Source organism: Berghia stephanieae, chromosome 13 (genome assembly GCF_034508935.2).
Source record: "Berghia stephanieae isolate SIO BIC M18660-M18661 chromosome 13, UCSD_Bste_1.3, whole genome shotgun sequence".
In the NCBI taxonomy this organism is placed as follows: Eukaryota; Metazoa; Mollusca; class Gastropoda; order Nudibranchia; family Aeolidiidae; genus Berghia; species Berghia stephanieae.
The window spans coordinates 15547671-15565676 of record NC_088372.1 but is presented as its reverse complement, the minus strand read 5'-3'; the positions used below and the strand labels follow the sequence as shown (position 1 = coordinate 15565676).

Here is an 18006-nt window from a genome sequence, read left to right as displayed (position 1 = left end):
AGATGGCGCCGACACCGACAACACATAACAAATGCCAGTGGTGTTCGGGTATCAATTGTTCGAATTCTCGACACAAGAGACCAGATTTAGGTTTCTTCCGTTTCCCAAAGGATCCTGAAAGGTGAGAAAATTAAACTTTAATCTATTAACCCTAACAAATAGCTATATTTCTATATTAACAAGTCTAGATTGTGTTACTAGAGAAAAACGAACATTAGATTTCTGATCCAGTTCTAATCTACTGCACCGTGACTGTGACCCGTAAAGGTGGCTCTGTGGGGGGTGAGGCGGGCCATTATCTTCTTCTTCTTCATCTTCTTCTTCTCCTTTTCCGTAATAGTAGATGTGATTGATTTAAAACACAGTAAAGGGTAGAGGGCGACGGTGTAGCTACACGGCATTGAATTATAGCCATATATGTTGTGCCCGTGGATTTATGCTGAAAATAATTTAGCTTTTATATAGCGCAATATCCAATAAATGTGCTCAAAGCGCTTTAGAGGGATCTAGATATGATGTATATTGACTAGACTTGTGATGCCTATGTTTAGATTCTAGTTCAGTAGTAATCTCAATGAAGTGAGCTTAGTTTTTTTTTTAGAAGTTTATCTAAAGAGAAGCATAACTCTAGTCTCTCTCAGCCAATTAGTATGTGCTTTTATGTATGAAATTAACTCTTAATCTGACCTAGCTCTCAATCAATTACTAATAATAGATCTAGATCCAATATTGAACTGCGTTTGTTATTTTTTACAGGTCCAGGCGTTGGGTCATCAACTGCAGGCGTGCTGATTTGGATGACAAGTCCGCTGATGCACTGCGCAGAGGAAATGTTCTATGTGAAGAACATTTCGATGCTTCCTGTTTCAGTGCAAGTGCAGTGCACAGGAAACGTCTCCTGAAGAGTGCGGTGCCAACACTGTTTGCAGTCCCGAATCCACCTCCCCAAGCAAGTCCCAGACCTCCCCCCAAACCAAGGCATGTAGCTACTACAACTACTTATGATAGTGGAGCTTCTACAAGCTCACAGTGCTTCCGTGATGAAAAAACAGTGCCTTCTCTTCCTCCTGTCAATAAGAAAGTGACAACGCTGCAGCGTCAACTGAGGGCGGAACGCTCAAGGACTTGGCGTCTGCGGCAAAAGATGTACAAGAAGCAACAGAAGGAGGAAGAACCGAGCAAAAAAAATGAGGAAAACATGGACACCATGCGAAAAACACTGTCAAAATACATGTCACCGGAGGCCCTTGAATTCGTCCTCACACAGGTATGTGTTTCAAAGGCCCAAGGGAAAGGAAGGCGATTGACAGAGAGATGGATGGATGGATAGATGGATAGATAGATAGATAGATAGATAGATAGATAGATAGATAGATAGATAGATAGATAGATAGATAGATAGATAGATAGATAGATAGATAGATAGATTGATTGATAGATGAATGAATAGGTGGATGGATAAATGGAGGGATGGATAAGTTGATACATCTTCATCACGATCTCTAATTTCCTTTTCTTATTTTAATCTGCCACGTTTTCTTGAATGCTATTTTCAATGTCTTGCACTTGATAGGCTTACTTTGCCTATACTGTATTTTGATGACATCATTTTGAGTCTGCCCCCCTCTTCCCATGTCAACACGTGCCAACATTTGGTAGAACACCCCTCCCACCCCCACCCCACCCCCTCCCTCCCTTAGCTGATGAAGTATAGTATTATTGCTCCCTTAAATATGTTATATTTTGTTCTCACAGGTACGGGTTTCCAATGTATGTGCAAAAGGGCGGCGATGGACGAATAGGGATAAAAGCTTGGCTTTATCCTTATACCACTCTTCCCGCAAGGCCTACAGACTCCTTCAGCGGCTGTTCAAACTGCCATCACCAAAGACATTAGGACTGGACCATGTGCGAACATTTTGCACCTTTTAGAACTTAAAAGTCCAAACAATGAAAGGGGTTGAGAAAGTCTGCGCCGTCGTGTTGGATGAGATGGCTTTAAAAGCCTTCCTCCAATACGACCCCTCAAACGACGAAGTGCAAGGTTTTGAGGATTTCGGCCACATGGGGCGATCACAAAAGCATGCAACCCACGCCCTTATGTTCATGATTAGGGGTCTCAGCACAAAATGGAAACAGCCGATTTCATATGTCCTTTCAAATGGACCAGTGCGGGTAAATTTGCTGCTTCCATTATTACATGACACAATTCGAAGCATAGTTGCCATTGGTCTTGTGCCAAAACTTGTAATATGTGATCAAGGAAGCAATAACAGGGCAATGTGTACGCGTTTGCATATTACAGCACAGCGTCCATTTTTCATGCTCGACAACCAGAAAATTTTTTTTATGTATGATCCACCACATCTGCTCAAAAGCATTCGTAATAATTTTAAATCCCATGGATTTTCTGTAAAAGGGCATGATGTGTCATGGGAGCATGTTGTGAAGTTCTACGAAGTGGATTGCACTTCACCTATTAGATTAGCACCAAAGCTTACCAGAAAGCACATTAGCATGCCACCATTCAGCCATTTAAGGGTGAACCTTGCTACACAGGTGTTAAGCCACAGTGTTGCTGCAGGCATATCAACGATGGCTACCCTGAAAGCACTCCCTGCAGAAGCCATTCACACTGCAAGCTTTGTTGAGAAGTTTGATCAGCTTTTCAACTGCTTTAATAGCCGCAGCCTCAGAAGCAAGAACGTGATGGGCCACGCAATTACTGCTACTTCAACTCATCATGATTTCTTGACTGAATCTTTGCAGTGGTTGACTACAATTAGGTGCAACAACAAGTCTGGAACTGTTCCATGTCTTGATGGATGGAAACTTAACGCCCAGTGTCTCACCGAGCTGTGGACAGAATTGCACATGAACTTTGGCTTCAACTCTACTCACAGATCGCCTCAATCAGGACTGCCTTGAAAACATGTTTTCTGTGATACGAGGTAAAGGAGGCCATCGATTCAACCCTGACTGTGGCCAATTCAAAGCTGCTTTAAGGCAGTGTATGGTTGACTCGGTCCTCATAACAAGTGACCGTAAAAACTGCAAGGAAGACCTGGACACTTTCCTTTTCTCTCTTGACACCATCTCTTTCAAAGGGTCAACATTGGCAGTCAAGACACGCCTTCAACAAGATGTGCCACAGGAAATTAGACAGCTGATGTTGCCATCAACTATGCCATCCCTTACACCAATTGAACAGAATGTAACAACTTACATATCTGGGTATATTGCAGTCAAATTAATGCCCCATGTGTGTACAGACTGTCAAGATTTATTGAAAGGTGACAAGGACCCTAGCAAAGAGAGTCAAGTATTCCTGCATGCAAAGAACTTTCAGGGTTGTAAGCATGGCGGTCTCTGTGCACCAAGTTCAGAACTTCTCTGTATCATAGAAATTATGGAAAAGGAATTCAGAGACGCCATTACTCCCACACTGCACATTACTGGTCTGAGAAATAGGATCATTAGACGGCTTGTGGTAAGCATTCCACCCCACATGGGCCTTGGTTGCAAAAATGGAAAGTGTGACTTACTTTTTTATGTAGCTAATTTGTTCACTAATGTCAGACTTCACCATCACATTAAGTTAATGAATCAGACACTGTCAGAAAAACAGCCCACCCATAGAAATAGGAAGGCTGCCACATTTAGCCATGTGTAGATTTGACATGTCGCTGATTTGTTTTCTTACCGGTATGCCTGTTGCTGTTGGCGTCCGTCTGTCTCAGGAGACAATGGATGTATACCGAGGTTATCAATTCTGGTCTGTCACTGTCAATCATCGGTGTTGGTGCAGCATTGTCCCCCTATTCTCTTATTATATTTGTGATTTTACTGAGCCATTTTTCAGTTTATAAAATGTGTTTTAGATTAGATTCTAGAATACTTTCACGAGAGAGAGAGAGAGAGAGAGAGAGAGAGAGAGAGAGAGAGAGAGAGAGAGAGAGAGAGAGAGAGAGATGGGGGGGGGGGAGTCTTTTTGTGTACATGTATTTTGTATTTCTCTCCTTCATAATGTTAAATTGTACTTGTGGTCATTAATCTATGCAACGCAACTTGACGTCATCTTATTCATGCATGCTATTTTTTTCACTGTACATATTATTTTGAACTATACGTGTGTTTATTAAACACACACTTACAGAGAGAGAGAGAGAGAGAGAGAGAGGGAGAGAGAGAGACAGAGAGAGGGAGAGAGAGAGAGAGATAGAGAGAGAGAGAGAGAGAGAGTTATGGCTTTGTTGAAAATACAAAGGTCGTTTGTTTCCATCAAGTTATTTTAAAAATAAATCATGATTTTCGCTGTAAAGTTGAGTTAGATTTATTTTTTTGTCAAAGTTTATCCCCCCCCCCTCCTCTTTCTCTCTCTCTCTCTCTCTCTCTCTCTCTCTCTCTCTCTCTCTCTCTCTCTCTCTCTCTCTCTCTCTCTCACACACACACACACACACATCATTATCATTTTTATTATAAGTCTAATTTATTTTATAATCTTACAAAGTTATCGTAACCTGATCTAGAGAATCAAACTAATCGGTACGATTTGCACATAAAGCCTGAGTCGATAGTAAAGAAAAAGAGCAGCCGATCTCTAGCAGACGAAACACACATTCAGTGATCCGCGCCTATTTCGTGACACACATTTTTTCGGCTGATACGCAATGAAATGCATTGTTGTCATGGAGAGCGGGAGGGAAGAGAGAGCTCTCTAAGCGTTAGCTTATAAACTCTCTGGTCTGCACCAAGTTATATGTCAATTTTGCTCTCATTCTCAAAGAACTTAGCACAGGACAGGGCTTTATGTTGGTAGCTGTGATCTATTTCTATTAGTTTCAGATAATTCCTTTGATCAGTGCCTATCCAACGATGAAAACCATTTAAAAGGGTCTCTTATTAACCTTGCTTTATTTTTTTCTATTGTCTGGCTTATTGTATGAGGAGAGCCGGTCAACCTTCAGTAAACCCTTCTCCCTAGCCCTTCCGATGTAACAAATTCCTTCAGAGCCATTAGACCCACGGAGCTGGAGTTTATCCCAGTTTCTTTAGCATGAAAGTGACATTAACAATTGGTTGCTAGGACGCCAGTCTATCGTAAAGTACTTTCAACCAGATCTAACACATCCAACTATCCAAACATTGCTGGATGGACAAGGGGTTCCATCCCAGTCCCTTAGCTTGTGAAGCGATTGCTCTACCAACTGAGCTATCGGGACCCCCTAAGCTATTGTAGTTACAGTGAAAAACGTGTTTAATTGATCTAATGATGACTGGCTTGTAGGTTTTTACTTGATTGTAGTTCTATTGCTTACTATCACATGGTGTCTTCGATTGCAAACAGTTCAACTGCAAGAAACCCCAACATGCAGGAGATTAAAAAAAAAGAAATGCAGGTGATATAAAGATCTATTGAACGGTTTCATCACATGTCAAAATAAAGCATTTTCATTGGATAATTTTGCTCAATAGACTTGATGCGTCATCGGTTGAAGAGTGACTTTGTCTTAAAAAAAACAAAAACATGCATTCCATTCATTGATATGCTGTTCAAGTTTTTTTGCTTCTTTTGTTTGGTTTTGTGCCAATGCCTTGAACTGAATAAGCAATGAATTCTAATGTAGATTTGTTTGCGTTGTGCAAATTTGTATTTATTCAGGTTAGTTTGATATTATATATTCATTTAATTTGTAGTTTTTGTGTCTACCCTTATAATTCATAGTGACAAAATGATTTAATTTGTTCATAGCTGAAGTCAAAGAAACTTTTCTCTCTCCCTCTCTCCTTTTCTCTCTCTCTCTTTTCCACTGATAAATCACCCCTCTGAATCCACCCCCATATATGCTTTACTCATTTATCTCAAATTTAATCATCTGCACACTTTCCATGTATCCATATTTTCCCATGTCTTTCAGTATCAATCTCAATTTAAATGGAAATTGAAAAAAAATAAATTTGTTTTTTTTATTTTCGGTATTATTTTCAATATATACGAGTCAAAGTTACCATCTTGATTTTCTTTATATTTTAGCTGGGTGTAAAATCAGATTTTCTAGAAAGAACTTTGCTACATACAAGCATCCTATATACATGTTTTAGCAATTATTTATATTATACTTCTTCTTATTCAATGTTGATTTCTTTTAATTTCTAATGCTTGATGTAAAAAAAAAAAAAAGTGATAAGTGATTTTCCGTGCATGTCGTAGATTACTTGACATTGTTTTGTAAATGTGCCTGCTCATCAACCTTTACATAGTTGATATGACCTTCATTCTTATTCAATTTTGTTTTTGTTTTTTTTTAAATTTCTGTTTAATATGAAAAAGGAGAGAGGAAAATAACATTATTTTTCATAAAATTCACAGGTTGGTACCGGTAGCTTATCCATGAGTTTCACAGGTTTGCTGAATGATAAAATGAGAGGATTTTACCGCAGCAAGTACACAGTTGGAGAGGAGGAGAGATATGCTGCTGTCACTCAGTTCGAGGTAGATGATTTATTTTATTTGAATAAATTTTGGAATAAGGGAAAAAATCAATTATCACTTTAGTTTTTACAGTTTCTAGAAAATATGTAAATTCCTTGTATGTTTACAAGTTAATTATACATGCTATAAATTGTTGAAATTAAATGCTGATAGAAATCCAACTATTGTGACTTACTTCTTTTGAAATTGAATAATTTTTTCTCAATATTTTACATCATTCATCCCAATTAAACGTTAATAAGACATCTGTGTCCATACTAGGTTTTAGATATTACATTATCTTTTTTATCATTTTTTTGATGTTGGCTGATGAGCATTTTTGACTTTGGAAAGTTCCTTGTCAGATGTTATTTTCATTTCTTTTTTTTTTTCTTTCAAAGCTGTCAAATTGTTTATACATGAATAATTGCTTACTGAAGTATACGTTCAGAATTGTTCAACTCTTTTTTTAATATTTTCTTATTTATAATCTAGGCTACTGATGCTCGCAGATCATTTCCATGCTGGGATGAACCAGCTATCAAGGCCACCTTTGATGTGACTCTTGTGGTCCCGAAAGACAGAGTAGCTTTATCCAACATGGTATGACTGAAAATGAGACAATGATCGTTGTCAAAACATTGGGCACTAAAAGATGAATAAAAATCCATTATTTATAAGAGCCGCGGAAATAAAAGAGCAATGTAGTATTCATCAGTTTTAAGCTGACTTGTAGTGGTAGTTATCATAGTGGCAGTAGTAGAAGTAGTAGTAGTAGTATTTGTTGCAGGGGTATTGATGTAGTATTCATCAGTTTTAACCTGACTTGAATATTTTCAAAATGATGCTGAAATTTAGAGACTAGCACCAGCACAGCAGGAGTGACATAAATGTGTTGCTTGTTACAATAGATCAACTGAGATGCAAGTTATGGTGGATAAAGTGCAAGGATATAGAAATTAATGGAAACTATATGACATAAACATTCCAAGAAGTTATCACTATGAAGAATGTATCACTTTCTTACTATGTATCATTTTTTTTTTTCTTATCTAGTTAACTGTGGTATTGAATATATTAATTTAATGTAATTTTCATTTCACATACAACGTGAAACAGTCTTTTTAGGGGGCAGCATCGCACAGTGCTATGGGTGCTGTCTGGCCTTAAGCAAATCACCTCATCCTAACTCACTTCGGGGTGTTTTTCACTGCTGCTGACACCCAGAATTTTCCAGTCCTCCCTTGGAATAGACCCTAAAAACAAATTTCCCCTTTATCTCCTCCTCAGCCTGTGGTTTCAGACAAAGATGTCAAAGGTGAGGATAATCTACGGGAAGTCACCTTTGACCGCACACCCATTATGTCCACCTACCTGCTGGCATTTGTTGTTGGAGAGTACGACTATGTGGAGGGGGCTGACCAAGACGGGGTCAAGATCCGAGTATACACACCCTTGGGAAAGAAAGAACAAGGTTCTTTTGCTTTGGATGTGAGCATTGCTTGTTTTGTTCAGTCGTTGTAGTAGTGGTAATAATTGTTGAAGTGGAAGTAGTAATAGTAAAAAAAAAAATATGAGCTTTTACACACTGCAATATCCACTAAATGTGCTCAAAGCGCTTTACAAGGGGTCCCTGGCCAACAGCAATACTTAATATTTAAGACGGGACATGTCACCTGTTAGGCGATATTAATTTTTTTTTTTCGTACTGAGAGAACGCTGTTAACGGCCAGGTACTAATTTTACACCTGAGTACGATGAGAGAATATGAGTAAAGAGCCTTTGCCAAGGACTCAACTATGCACTGACCGAGGCTCGAACCCATGACCTTCTGATCCAAAAGTGAGTGTCATACCACAAGACCACATAGCTGCACAAATAGTGGTAGCAGTAATAGAAGTAGTAATGGTTGTATGAGTGTTATTTATACCTGTCTTGATAAAATCGGGACTTTGTGATTTGACAATCTGGAGATTTTTTAATTTTTTAAAATAATTAAATGATTGAGTTGTTTTTATGTATATTGATTGCCCCTTGCATGTCCCAGGATTGTGCTTTTTTTTTTTTTTCACTAGCAAATTAAATTAAGGAACAGAAACAGCTCAAAATCTAGATTGTTATACAATAGTCAAAACATGGTTTTTGGTGATGATGGTTATGTGCGTTAGGGTATCCGATTTTAGCTCTTTGAAAAGTAGTAGTAGTAGTGGTAATAGTAGTAGTGGCAGTGATGATTGTAGTGGTATTTGTCATAGTGGCAGTAGTAGAAGTAGAAGTAATATTTGTTGCAGTGGTATTGGTAGTGGTGTTAGTAGTAGTAGTGGTATTATTGGTAGTGATGTTAATAGTAGTTGTTCTTGTAGTAGTAGTAGTAGTAGTATTAGAAGTAGTAGTAGTAGTAGTAGTAAATGTTGGGCCCTATAATCCCAGTTCCATAGGCTTACTAAGATTTATCAAGATACTTTGAGGGTTTTAGCTTGTTTGCAACATTTGTGATACCCATTTAAATAGGCCTGTCATAATTAATAATGTAATAGATTACTGAACTAATATGTGTGTGTGTGTGGGGGGGGGGGGGGGGGGGGGGGGGGGGGGGGGGGGGGGAGGTGTTTGACAATCTATTGCAAAGCAGTAAGGGATCTAACAAGGAATAGAAGACGGCTGGGGATATTCCTATTGTATAACACAGATGCAAAGTGATTGGCCCAATTTTATCTGTGAATTTTGAGTAGTCATCTGAAAATGGGATTACATAATGCAAACATCTCTCAGTACTATTTTACAAGAGGTCCCAAACCACCAGCAACACTTTCCATGTAGGAGACAGATGCTTCTAAGGCGTTGTAACAATTTTATTTTGCTCACAGCGGCTTGCTACTCATTTTTCATTTAACTACAATGAGGGTGTGTGAGTAAATAGCGTTTTCAAATGACTCAAGTTTGCACTGCCTATAACAGGTCTTGAACCATAGACTGTTCAATCTGAAAGTAACTGCATGAGAATAGGCTCTTAATCTGAAAGTTGGAATTACATATTGCAACTGATTCTCAGTTCTATTTTTATGGAAAATTTTTACCAATGAATTCATACGTGTCTTCTTTTATTTTCTTTTAGGTGGCTGTGAAAACTCTTCCATTCTACAAAGATTATTTTGGTATTGCTTATCCCCTTCCAAAGATGGATCTGATTGCCATTGCAGATTTCTCTGCAGGTAAATAAAATAAATTATTTTATATCACTCCTATTTTTTGTTGTTGTAAATATGTTATCTTTGATTAATGCTTTAAACCTGTTGAATTATGAAAAAAGTAAAGTTTTTTGTTGTTTTGATTGGCTTACATGGCTGGATCTTATCAGCTTTGCTTTTTTTTTCTCAATTTTTAATCTCAAATCTTTTAACTGAGCATTATTACAACTTTTAGCAACATCGAGAGTAAAAGATAAAAATAAATGAATTTATAAAAATTTGTAATTCCCCCTAAGTCAATTATTAACAAATACACAGATGTCTTCAATTTTGATGTAATTTAATGAATCACCAGTCCACTGTATATGACACATAATGTATTATGCAGATTTGTAGTATCATTAGGATTGCACATCCCTCACATCTCAGACTTTTCTTATTTATTGTTTGAGGGATTAACAAATTAAACCACAAGAAAGTTACTTTCGATGTAGAAATTCAATGCCTTACTAGTTTAAAATTAAATTGATTGGATCTTCTTTGCTGATGTGCATTCGTTTTATGATTTAGTTTATATACATGTCTGGAATTTTCTTTTCCAGTTGAATTAAAAATTTTGGCCTCAAAATCAAATTTAGCCACAACATATTACTAGCTTGATTTTCTTCTTCTTCTATATATTGTTTTTTTTTTTTATTAGTGACATAATTCATCATATCAGAATTAAAACATTTTTTACATTTCCACCCTACCAGGGGCGATGGAAAACTGGGGTCTGGTTACATACAGAGAGACAGCCCTCTTGGTGGACCCAGAAAACTCTTCAGGTCGTATCAAGCAATATGTTGCTTTGGTTGTTGGTCATGAGCTGGCTCACCAGTGGTTTGGAAATTTGGTCACCATGGTAAGATTTCTTGTTCATTATGATTACTGCAGAAGTCCAATGTCTTGGGGATTGATCTTCTGTTTTTAAGTACAACCTCATAGTAACTTAACAAATTTATTGTTTGATTTTCCATTCATATGAGCTCTAGAAAGTTAATGTATTTTGGATGATATGACTATTTAGTTCTTCACAGCCACAAAGCTTATGGAGTAGGAGTTTATCCCAGTTTTTATAGTTTGAAATGGACAATAGCTATTGCTTGCTAGTCAATCGCAAAGTACTTTCTATCAGATTTGACAGACCCAGCTATCAATTAATTCACTGCTTGGTGGAAAGAGGAGTCAGAAAAATGTTTGCCTGCATCTGGCATCCATTATGGTCCCTTTGCATGTGACCCAAGTGCTCTTTACCGAGCTGTCTGAACCCCCAATGTGACTTTAAAAAAAAACAAAAAAACTTGAGCTTTTATATAGTGCAATTTCCATTAACATGCCTAGCCAAGAGCAACATTAACATGTAGAACGAAACATGATGTCTGTTAGGCGATATTACAAAAAAAATTTCGGACAGAGACAACGCTGTTAACGGCCAGGTACTCATTTTACACCTGAGTACAGTGAGAGAATGTGAGTAAAGAGTCTTTTCCAAGGACTCAACTATTTGCCGAGCGAGGCTCCAACCCAGGACCTTCCAATCCGAAAGAGAGTGTCATACCACAATAACACATAGCCGCACTAAGCTTACTGAAATAATGAGAATGATTCATGCATATCAGATACTGTTTGTTATAAAGAGATCTTTCTGTATGTTTTTTTTTTTGGTGAAAATACAACCCTTTATAAAAAGAAAATCTGTCAGGATTAAATTCTATACGATTACGATAAGGCTCAAAAGAAGATTTTAGGCAAACCTGTTGTCACTCTTGAAGTTGAAGACTTAAAGACATCCTGTTGTCTAAGGTATTTGCATCAAAGTTTGGTCGGTTTGTATAAAGAGGATTGTTGTTCCCCTGCCTCCATTACCCTTTCCATTATAATTCTGTTGTTAGCTTTTCCATACAAGCTTTTCTCTTTCAGGTGATATGGGTTTCATAGCAGGATAGAATTATAGATAGCCTTGTTTCTTAAACATTATAACCCACAGAGATATTGATTGTTTGTTTTGTTTTGTTTTTTACTTTATACAACAGGAATGGTGGACACACTTATGGTTGAATGAGGGCTTTGCATCGTGGATAGAGTACCTATGCGTTGATCACTGTTTCCCCGAGTACGATGTCTGGACACAGTTTGTCAACACTGACCTTGGCAGGGCTTTGGATATGGATGCTTTGGACAACAGTCATCCCATTGAGGTGAGACAGCTCTCTATCTTTGTCCATGTGTCCTTATCTCAATCCTGCCTCCTATACTGTTAGAATTGAAACCTATAGATTAAAAAACAAAAGAATTAGCCTCATTTTGTCTCGCTTCAGGTGGAAATTTGTGTAAACGTTTTTATTTCACCCACTTTTAGATAATGGTTCTATTTCCAAGTTCTATTACATTTTTCATTTATTTTATAAACATGATCTGTGTTATTCTTATTTTATTTTTAATGAATAGAAATTTTACGTTAAAAATTGTAAAAAGAAAAGGCAGGTTTCATTATTGTTACCTTTTCCATATATACTTTTTCAAGGTTTACGAGGGTTCTCCACAAAAGTAGATTGATTGGTTACCAAATCGTAATTCATAAGGCTTATGAATCCGGAGTTTATCTCATTTTCTTTGTCATCAAACTTTCAGTACCAGTTGCTTGCAATGAACTTTGAATAAGACAATAGTCTATTATAAAGTACTTTTCTCACCAAGTCCAGCTACTCACTCTGCGCTAGATGGACAGAAGAGTCAGAACTTATCTCTGCTGAAATCAATCTGTTTGCTTGTGAGTTAATTGCTAACCTGACTGGAATGTAAGCATTTATAGTACTCAATCTAATAAAAATAATGTACTCAAAGCACTCGACGAGTGATTCCAAGCCAATAGAATTACTCAACACCTAGGATAAGATATGGCATTGTTATACATTTTTTTTCCAACAGGGACAACCGCGATTCTTATTTCAGCTGTTCTAGTTCATAATAAATTTGTTGTAAAATCTGTTCTCAAAGATAATTCAATTGAGCAACTGGTATGATGAAAAGAAGTAAAATAATATCTCCTTTATTCCAATTTCAGGTGGAAGTGGGCCACCCATCAGAAGTGGATGAAATCTTTGATGCCATTTCCTACAGTAAAGGATGTTCTGTTATCAGGATGTTGCACAAATACATTGGTGACAAGGTTGGACCACCATTATTGATTCCTTTTTTATTTTTTCTCATTGTATTATAAGCTAGTGATAGGAGAAAAATTGCTCATTTGGATAAAAAAAAAAAAGAGCTTTTATATAGTGCAATATCCACTAAACATCCTCAAATCGCTTTATAAGGGATCCCTGGCCAACAGCAACACGCAACATGTAGGAAGGGACATAACACCTGTAAGGCGATACCACAATTTTTTTTTCGGAAAGAGACAACGATGTTAATTGCAAAATTCTTTCCTCTAGATCTAACAGACTCTGCTAATCAATTGCTACTGGGGGAAAGGGGGGTCAGAAAAAAATTGATCGGACCTTCACCAATGATCAATACCAATCCCCTTGCTTGTTAAGCAAATGTTCTACCACTGAGCTATCCTTGCTCCTGAAGTAAGTTTGGGTCAGTGGTTTTCTTTAACCTAAATAGTAAGAGAATACTAAAGCTTAAACCTGGGTGAAGAGACCAACATAATGGGAAGTGATTTACCAAAACTTTTTAAAACATCATTTAAAAAAAAAAAAAGCGCTTGTCATCTGCTAATACCAATGGATTAATTCAACAATTTCCTTTTCCACTTTCTTTTCTTCAAGTTAAGGAAACTTGCAATGGCAATTTTCATCAATTTTGGCACCAAGTCCCAAAATCGAGCTATTTTCATTTTTAGATAGTTCAAACATCAAACTTTGAACTTATACATTCATCATTGGAAAGCATAAATTAAGCCAGAAAAGATGATATATAATATCAAAATATGTATTCTTCCAATGCTTGAACATTGTCACATCTGGTAGTTGTCATGAACTCAGGATTGAATTTCCTATATCAGCTTAACCGCTATTTTATTAGATTGTTACATTTTGATATATAAAAAATAATTTGTACAGTTTTTAATCTAGAGCTTTGAAATTTAGTGAGATTTTAGGACAAAGCATATATCTAAAATAAAAAATGACACAAACTTTTTTGATATTTTGGGGGAAAAAAATATTTTTGTATTTTTAAATTTGTCAAATTTTATTCTTTTTTCATCTTCCTGGAGTTGCACACGAGTAAAATAAAAACAAATTCTTGCATCTCAAAAAACTCTAATGAATTACTCTCAGCCATACGAATAAATATTATAACTTATTATATATTTTCCTCTCTCTTTAAGGATTTCCGGAAAGGCATGCACACATACCTGACCCGCCACCAGTACTCTAACACTTTCACTGAGGACCTATGGGCTGCTCTTGAGGAAGCCAGTAAGAAACCTGTAGGTGAAATTATGAAGACATGGACTAAGCAGATGGGATTCCCAGTACTGAAAGTAAGATTCCTTTTTAAAATTAAAAAAAAAAAAAAAAATTGGAAAATGGAATATATGCCCCATCAGTTTGGTGTTACGCTTGTGTAATTGCCAGAAGTTAGATTTGGAATGAGATTGATCAAAATTACAATGGTAAAGGTTTACATTTATAAAAAAAAAATTTTAAAAAGAAAGAAAAAGATAACCAGCAACTCTATTCATTATTTTTGAAAGAGCATAAAAAAAATAAATTAATCAAATTAGAATTAAATTTTCTTCTTCCGTTTCAAAAGACATATAACCTGCTGCATATATACATATTTAATTGGTATATACATTTTTTTTTTTTTTAAACACCTTTTGATTTTGGATTAACTTTTGACAGCGGGTGTTGGATGGAGCACACCTTGAATCATATACCTATGATGTTCGCATGGTGTACGATCGATAGTGATGTCGTTTTCTTCTCTTTACTAGCCATCTGCTTCTTGGTTTGTGATTATTTTTGACAGGGATATTTTTTCTGTAACCTTCTGCCTGTTTGTTCTTGGTTATTTATAATTTGCTTATGATATCTTTAGGTTATGATTTTGATTTACATTTGTACATTTTTGTTAGATTGCTTGTTTTTTGTTTCAGCGTCTCTCATATAACCTCAATTGTGTTGGAAGAGACCTAAAGCAACAAACAACAACAAATAACTTTGACATTTTCTTTGAAATCTTAATCTAGTTTGCCTCAATTTCAAAGTACCAGAAGATTGTGTAGATTGTTCTGCTGACCTAGGAGCTATTGAGAGTGGTGTAAAAAGAAAATTTTAGTGTGGAAAAAGTTCAGACCATTCTGTTCTTCAGAATCATTTACAGGTCTTAATATTATTCTTTAAAATTGAGTGCCATTCATCATTTCAGGTATCCCAACAACAAAATGGAGAAGAGCGCACCATAACAGTCAACCAGAGCAAGTTCACAGCCAATGGGTCACAGCCCACCAAGGAATTCCACTGGATGGTGCCCATCTCTGCCTGTACACAAAATGATCCAAACAAGGAGCTGGACTTAGGTCTTTTAGATAAAAAAGAAGAGAGCTTTGACCTGCCCCAAGTCTCTGAAGGAAAATGGGTCAAGGTATGAAAAAATAAAATAAGATGATGGAGCATGAAATATAGCATTATATAGCATGAAATGAACAATAGCAATTGCTTGGTATCTTTTGGATAGGACTCAAGTGTATCTTAAAGTACTTTCCACCAGAGCTAATAGATCCAGCTACCCAATCATTGCTGGATGGACATAAAATAACAATTTCGATTTCACGCAGGATCGATATCAATCCCTTTGTGTGTGAGGCCAGTGATCTACCAACTGAGCTATCTATAGCCTTAAAACCAACCGAATATGCAGGTCTCCCAGTCTTGTCTTGTCTAAAAATAGCGCACAAGCATGCCCCATCCGGTGTAGTCTACCTGAAAGAAAAACATAAATTGTTAGGTGCTTAGAATATGGTAATGAAATATAGATAAAAGATATATTGGTGCAATGTTTATCATTAAAAAATAGATTTGATATATCTATGGACCACGCTTCTGTTATTTTTATTAATGCCTTTGTATTTTATGGTTACAAAAACCTTCCATAGTTAGTGAATTCCATGTCAGAATATATGCATGGTTTTATAATGATATAAATCATAGTTTTAATTAAGAATAATATTGTTGCCCAGATTTTGACATTTCAAAAAAAAAATCTGTTTTAGGGTTTAACTAGAAGGAATCAATCAAAAATACCCAAAATCAAACTTTTATAAAGCCAACATCTTCTATATATATATATATATATATATATATATAATATATATATATATATATATATATTATATATATATATATATTATATATATATATATATATATATATTATATTATAATAATAAATTTCAGTTGAATGCTGGAACTGGTGGTATGTACCGAGTCATGTACCCAACAGAAATGCTGGAAATGATGATTCCTGCTGTGAGGGACCTATCCATGCCTCCCAAAGACAGACTGGGTTTGCAGTCTGATCTCTTTGCTTTGGTAAGTTTTCTAATTTTACTGTATTTTCACCTTTTTGACATTTTTTTTTGTTGGGGAAAAAATCAATGTACTAAAAAGTCTTGGGAACAACAAATTTTATCGTACCTTCCTCTTGATTTAAATGATTATTTGTAGTCATTTGTTGCAAATAATTTTATTTTTCTATAATTGCTTGTGTCTTCAAGGCTCTTATATGACCAAAGTATATTTCAAGTGCTGATAGGCAGTTGTGTTGGTTCTTCAGAGCCGTAAGAATTCTGAATCATGGGATTATCTTGGGTTTTAAAAAAGAATTATTAAGTAAACATTAGCTATTATTTGCTACTCTTTGGGTAGGATGCTATAGGTTATTTATTGCAAATAGCTTTGCAAAAGTTTTAACGGGCCCAGATGTCCAATCAATACCGTGTCTTCTATCCCCCTATCTCTGTTTTCCAACTTGCTTTCTGTCTTTGTCTTGGAATGAGATTACTTGGTTTTGTCGTGGCCCTGGCCAGATACCTAGCTGAGAGGGAAACAGTCAAATGTATTGTTAGTTTTGGGAGATGATATTTTTTCCTTGTAAATCATCTCTCTGTTATGCACTGTATTATGTTTTTTTAACATATATATGATTTGTAAATATTTGAGTGTATTCCTCTTTGTGGAGATCTGTGCTAGTGTCTGGATGAGACTTTTAGGTGATCTTAAACTAAGTACTTTGATAGTGTGGTCTTGAAATCTACATCTGTTTCCTATTTGAACCAATACCCCTTTGTCTTACCTTTTCTTGGGTGCTTTAATTGTAATTCTAGAACTTTTTACTATCCCATTTTCTTACTTTTTACGTACATTGATGTGACCTGTGTTGCAAGCGCTGTAAAACCCTTAAAAACAAAACAAACAACGAATACTGGGTGTTATTTGTGTGTTATTAAAAATCTTTTGTATTTTGATTGTTCTTATTTCTGCTTTTATCCAAATATTGAAATGACCCTGAAGTTTTGTAAGAAATAATTAACTCCCTAAACACAATAAACATATTAATTTCTTCATTCATTTGTCTTCTTTATACAGTCTCGTGCAGGCCTTACCCCAGCTGTTGATGTTTTGAAGGTTGCTCATGCGTTTGAAAATGAGAAGAACTATACTGTTTGGGCCAATTTGTCTGCAAACATTGCTTCCATCAGTCTCTTATTGCAGGTAAAAAGGAAAAGAATAAATTCTATTTTTTATAGAAAAAACCAAAGATCGAGAATATTCAATGAAGCTGAACATTTAAAAAAAGTTTTCTATATTTATAAATTCAAATTGGCTGTGCTGCTTTAAACAATCAATATGTAACGATGTCGGATAATGTTCGTAAAAAGCAGAACGAAGGAGACTATGACACCAGAAACAACACAATGTGCTTGCTTGAACGTTTGAAATCGCCATAACTGCAGTTACTTAGAAGATGGAGCCAAATTCTTAAATCTTTTCAAGATTTCTAGAAATGTATTAAACATGGATTTCAGTCATTTCAAGCCCACTAGAAACAAAATTATAGTCATTTTTTTTTTCCCCTATAAATCCAGTGTTCTGGGTGGGGTTTCTACCTCCCATAGTGGGCAGGGGGGTACATACTGTGTCTTCTATCCCCCTATATCTGTTTTCCAACTTGCATTCTGTCTTTGTCTTGGAATGAGATTACTTGGTTTTGTCCTGGCCCTGGCCGGAGTCCTAGCTGGGAGGAAAACAGTCAAATGCATAGTTATTGTTTTGGGAGCTGATAT

General features: G+C 36.2%; 2 protein-coding genes across 6 annotated transcripts in view; both read left to right on the top strand.

Moving 5' to 3' along the window:
* Positions 1-18006, top strand: part of LOC144958531 (puromycin-sensitive aminopeptidase-like) — a 37676-nt gene that overhangs the window by 12547 nt on the left and 7123 nt on the right. For all 5 annotated transcript variants that reach the window (XM_078890566.1, XM_078890565.1, XM_078890569.1 and 2 more), the window contains exons 5-15: positions 6371-6493; positions 6968-7075; positions 7763-7963; positions 9588-9684; positions 10416-10564; positions 11736-11900; positions 12767-12871; positions 14045-14200; positions 15091-15306; positions 16118-16252; positions 17309-17434. In XM_078890566.1, coding sequence (XP_078746692.1) covers positions 6371-6493; positions 6968-7075; positions 7763-7963; positions 9588-9684; positions 10416-10564; positions 11736-11900; positions 12767-12871; positions 14045-14200; positions 15091-15306; positions 16118-16252; positions 17309-17434 — 1581 coding nt within the window. The remainder of the gene's footprint in view (positions 1-6370; positions 6494-6967; positions 7076-7762; positions 7964-9587; positions 9685-10415; positions 10565-11735; positions 11901-12766; positions 12872-14044; positions 14201-15090; positions 15307-16117; positions 16253-17308; positions 17435-18006) is intronic.
* Positions 3-4321, top strand: LOC144958928 (uncharacterized). The gene is made up of 3 exons (XM_078891227.1): positions 3-121; positions 757-1267; positions 1756-4321. The coding sequence occupies exons 1-3, from the start codon at positions 3-5 to the stop codon at positions 1930-1932; spliced, it is 807 nt and encodes a 268-aa protein (XP_078747353.1). The 3' UTR covers positions 1933-4321.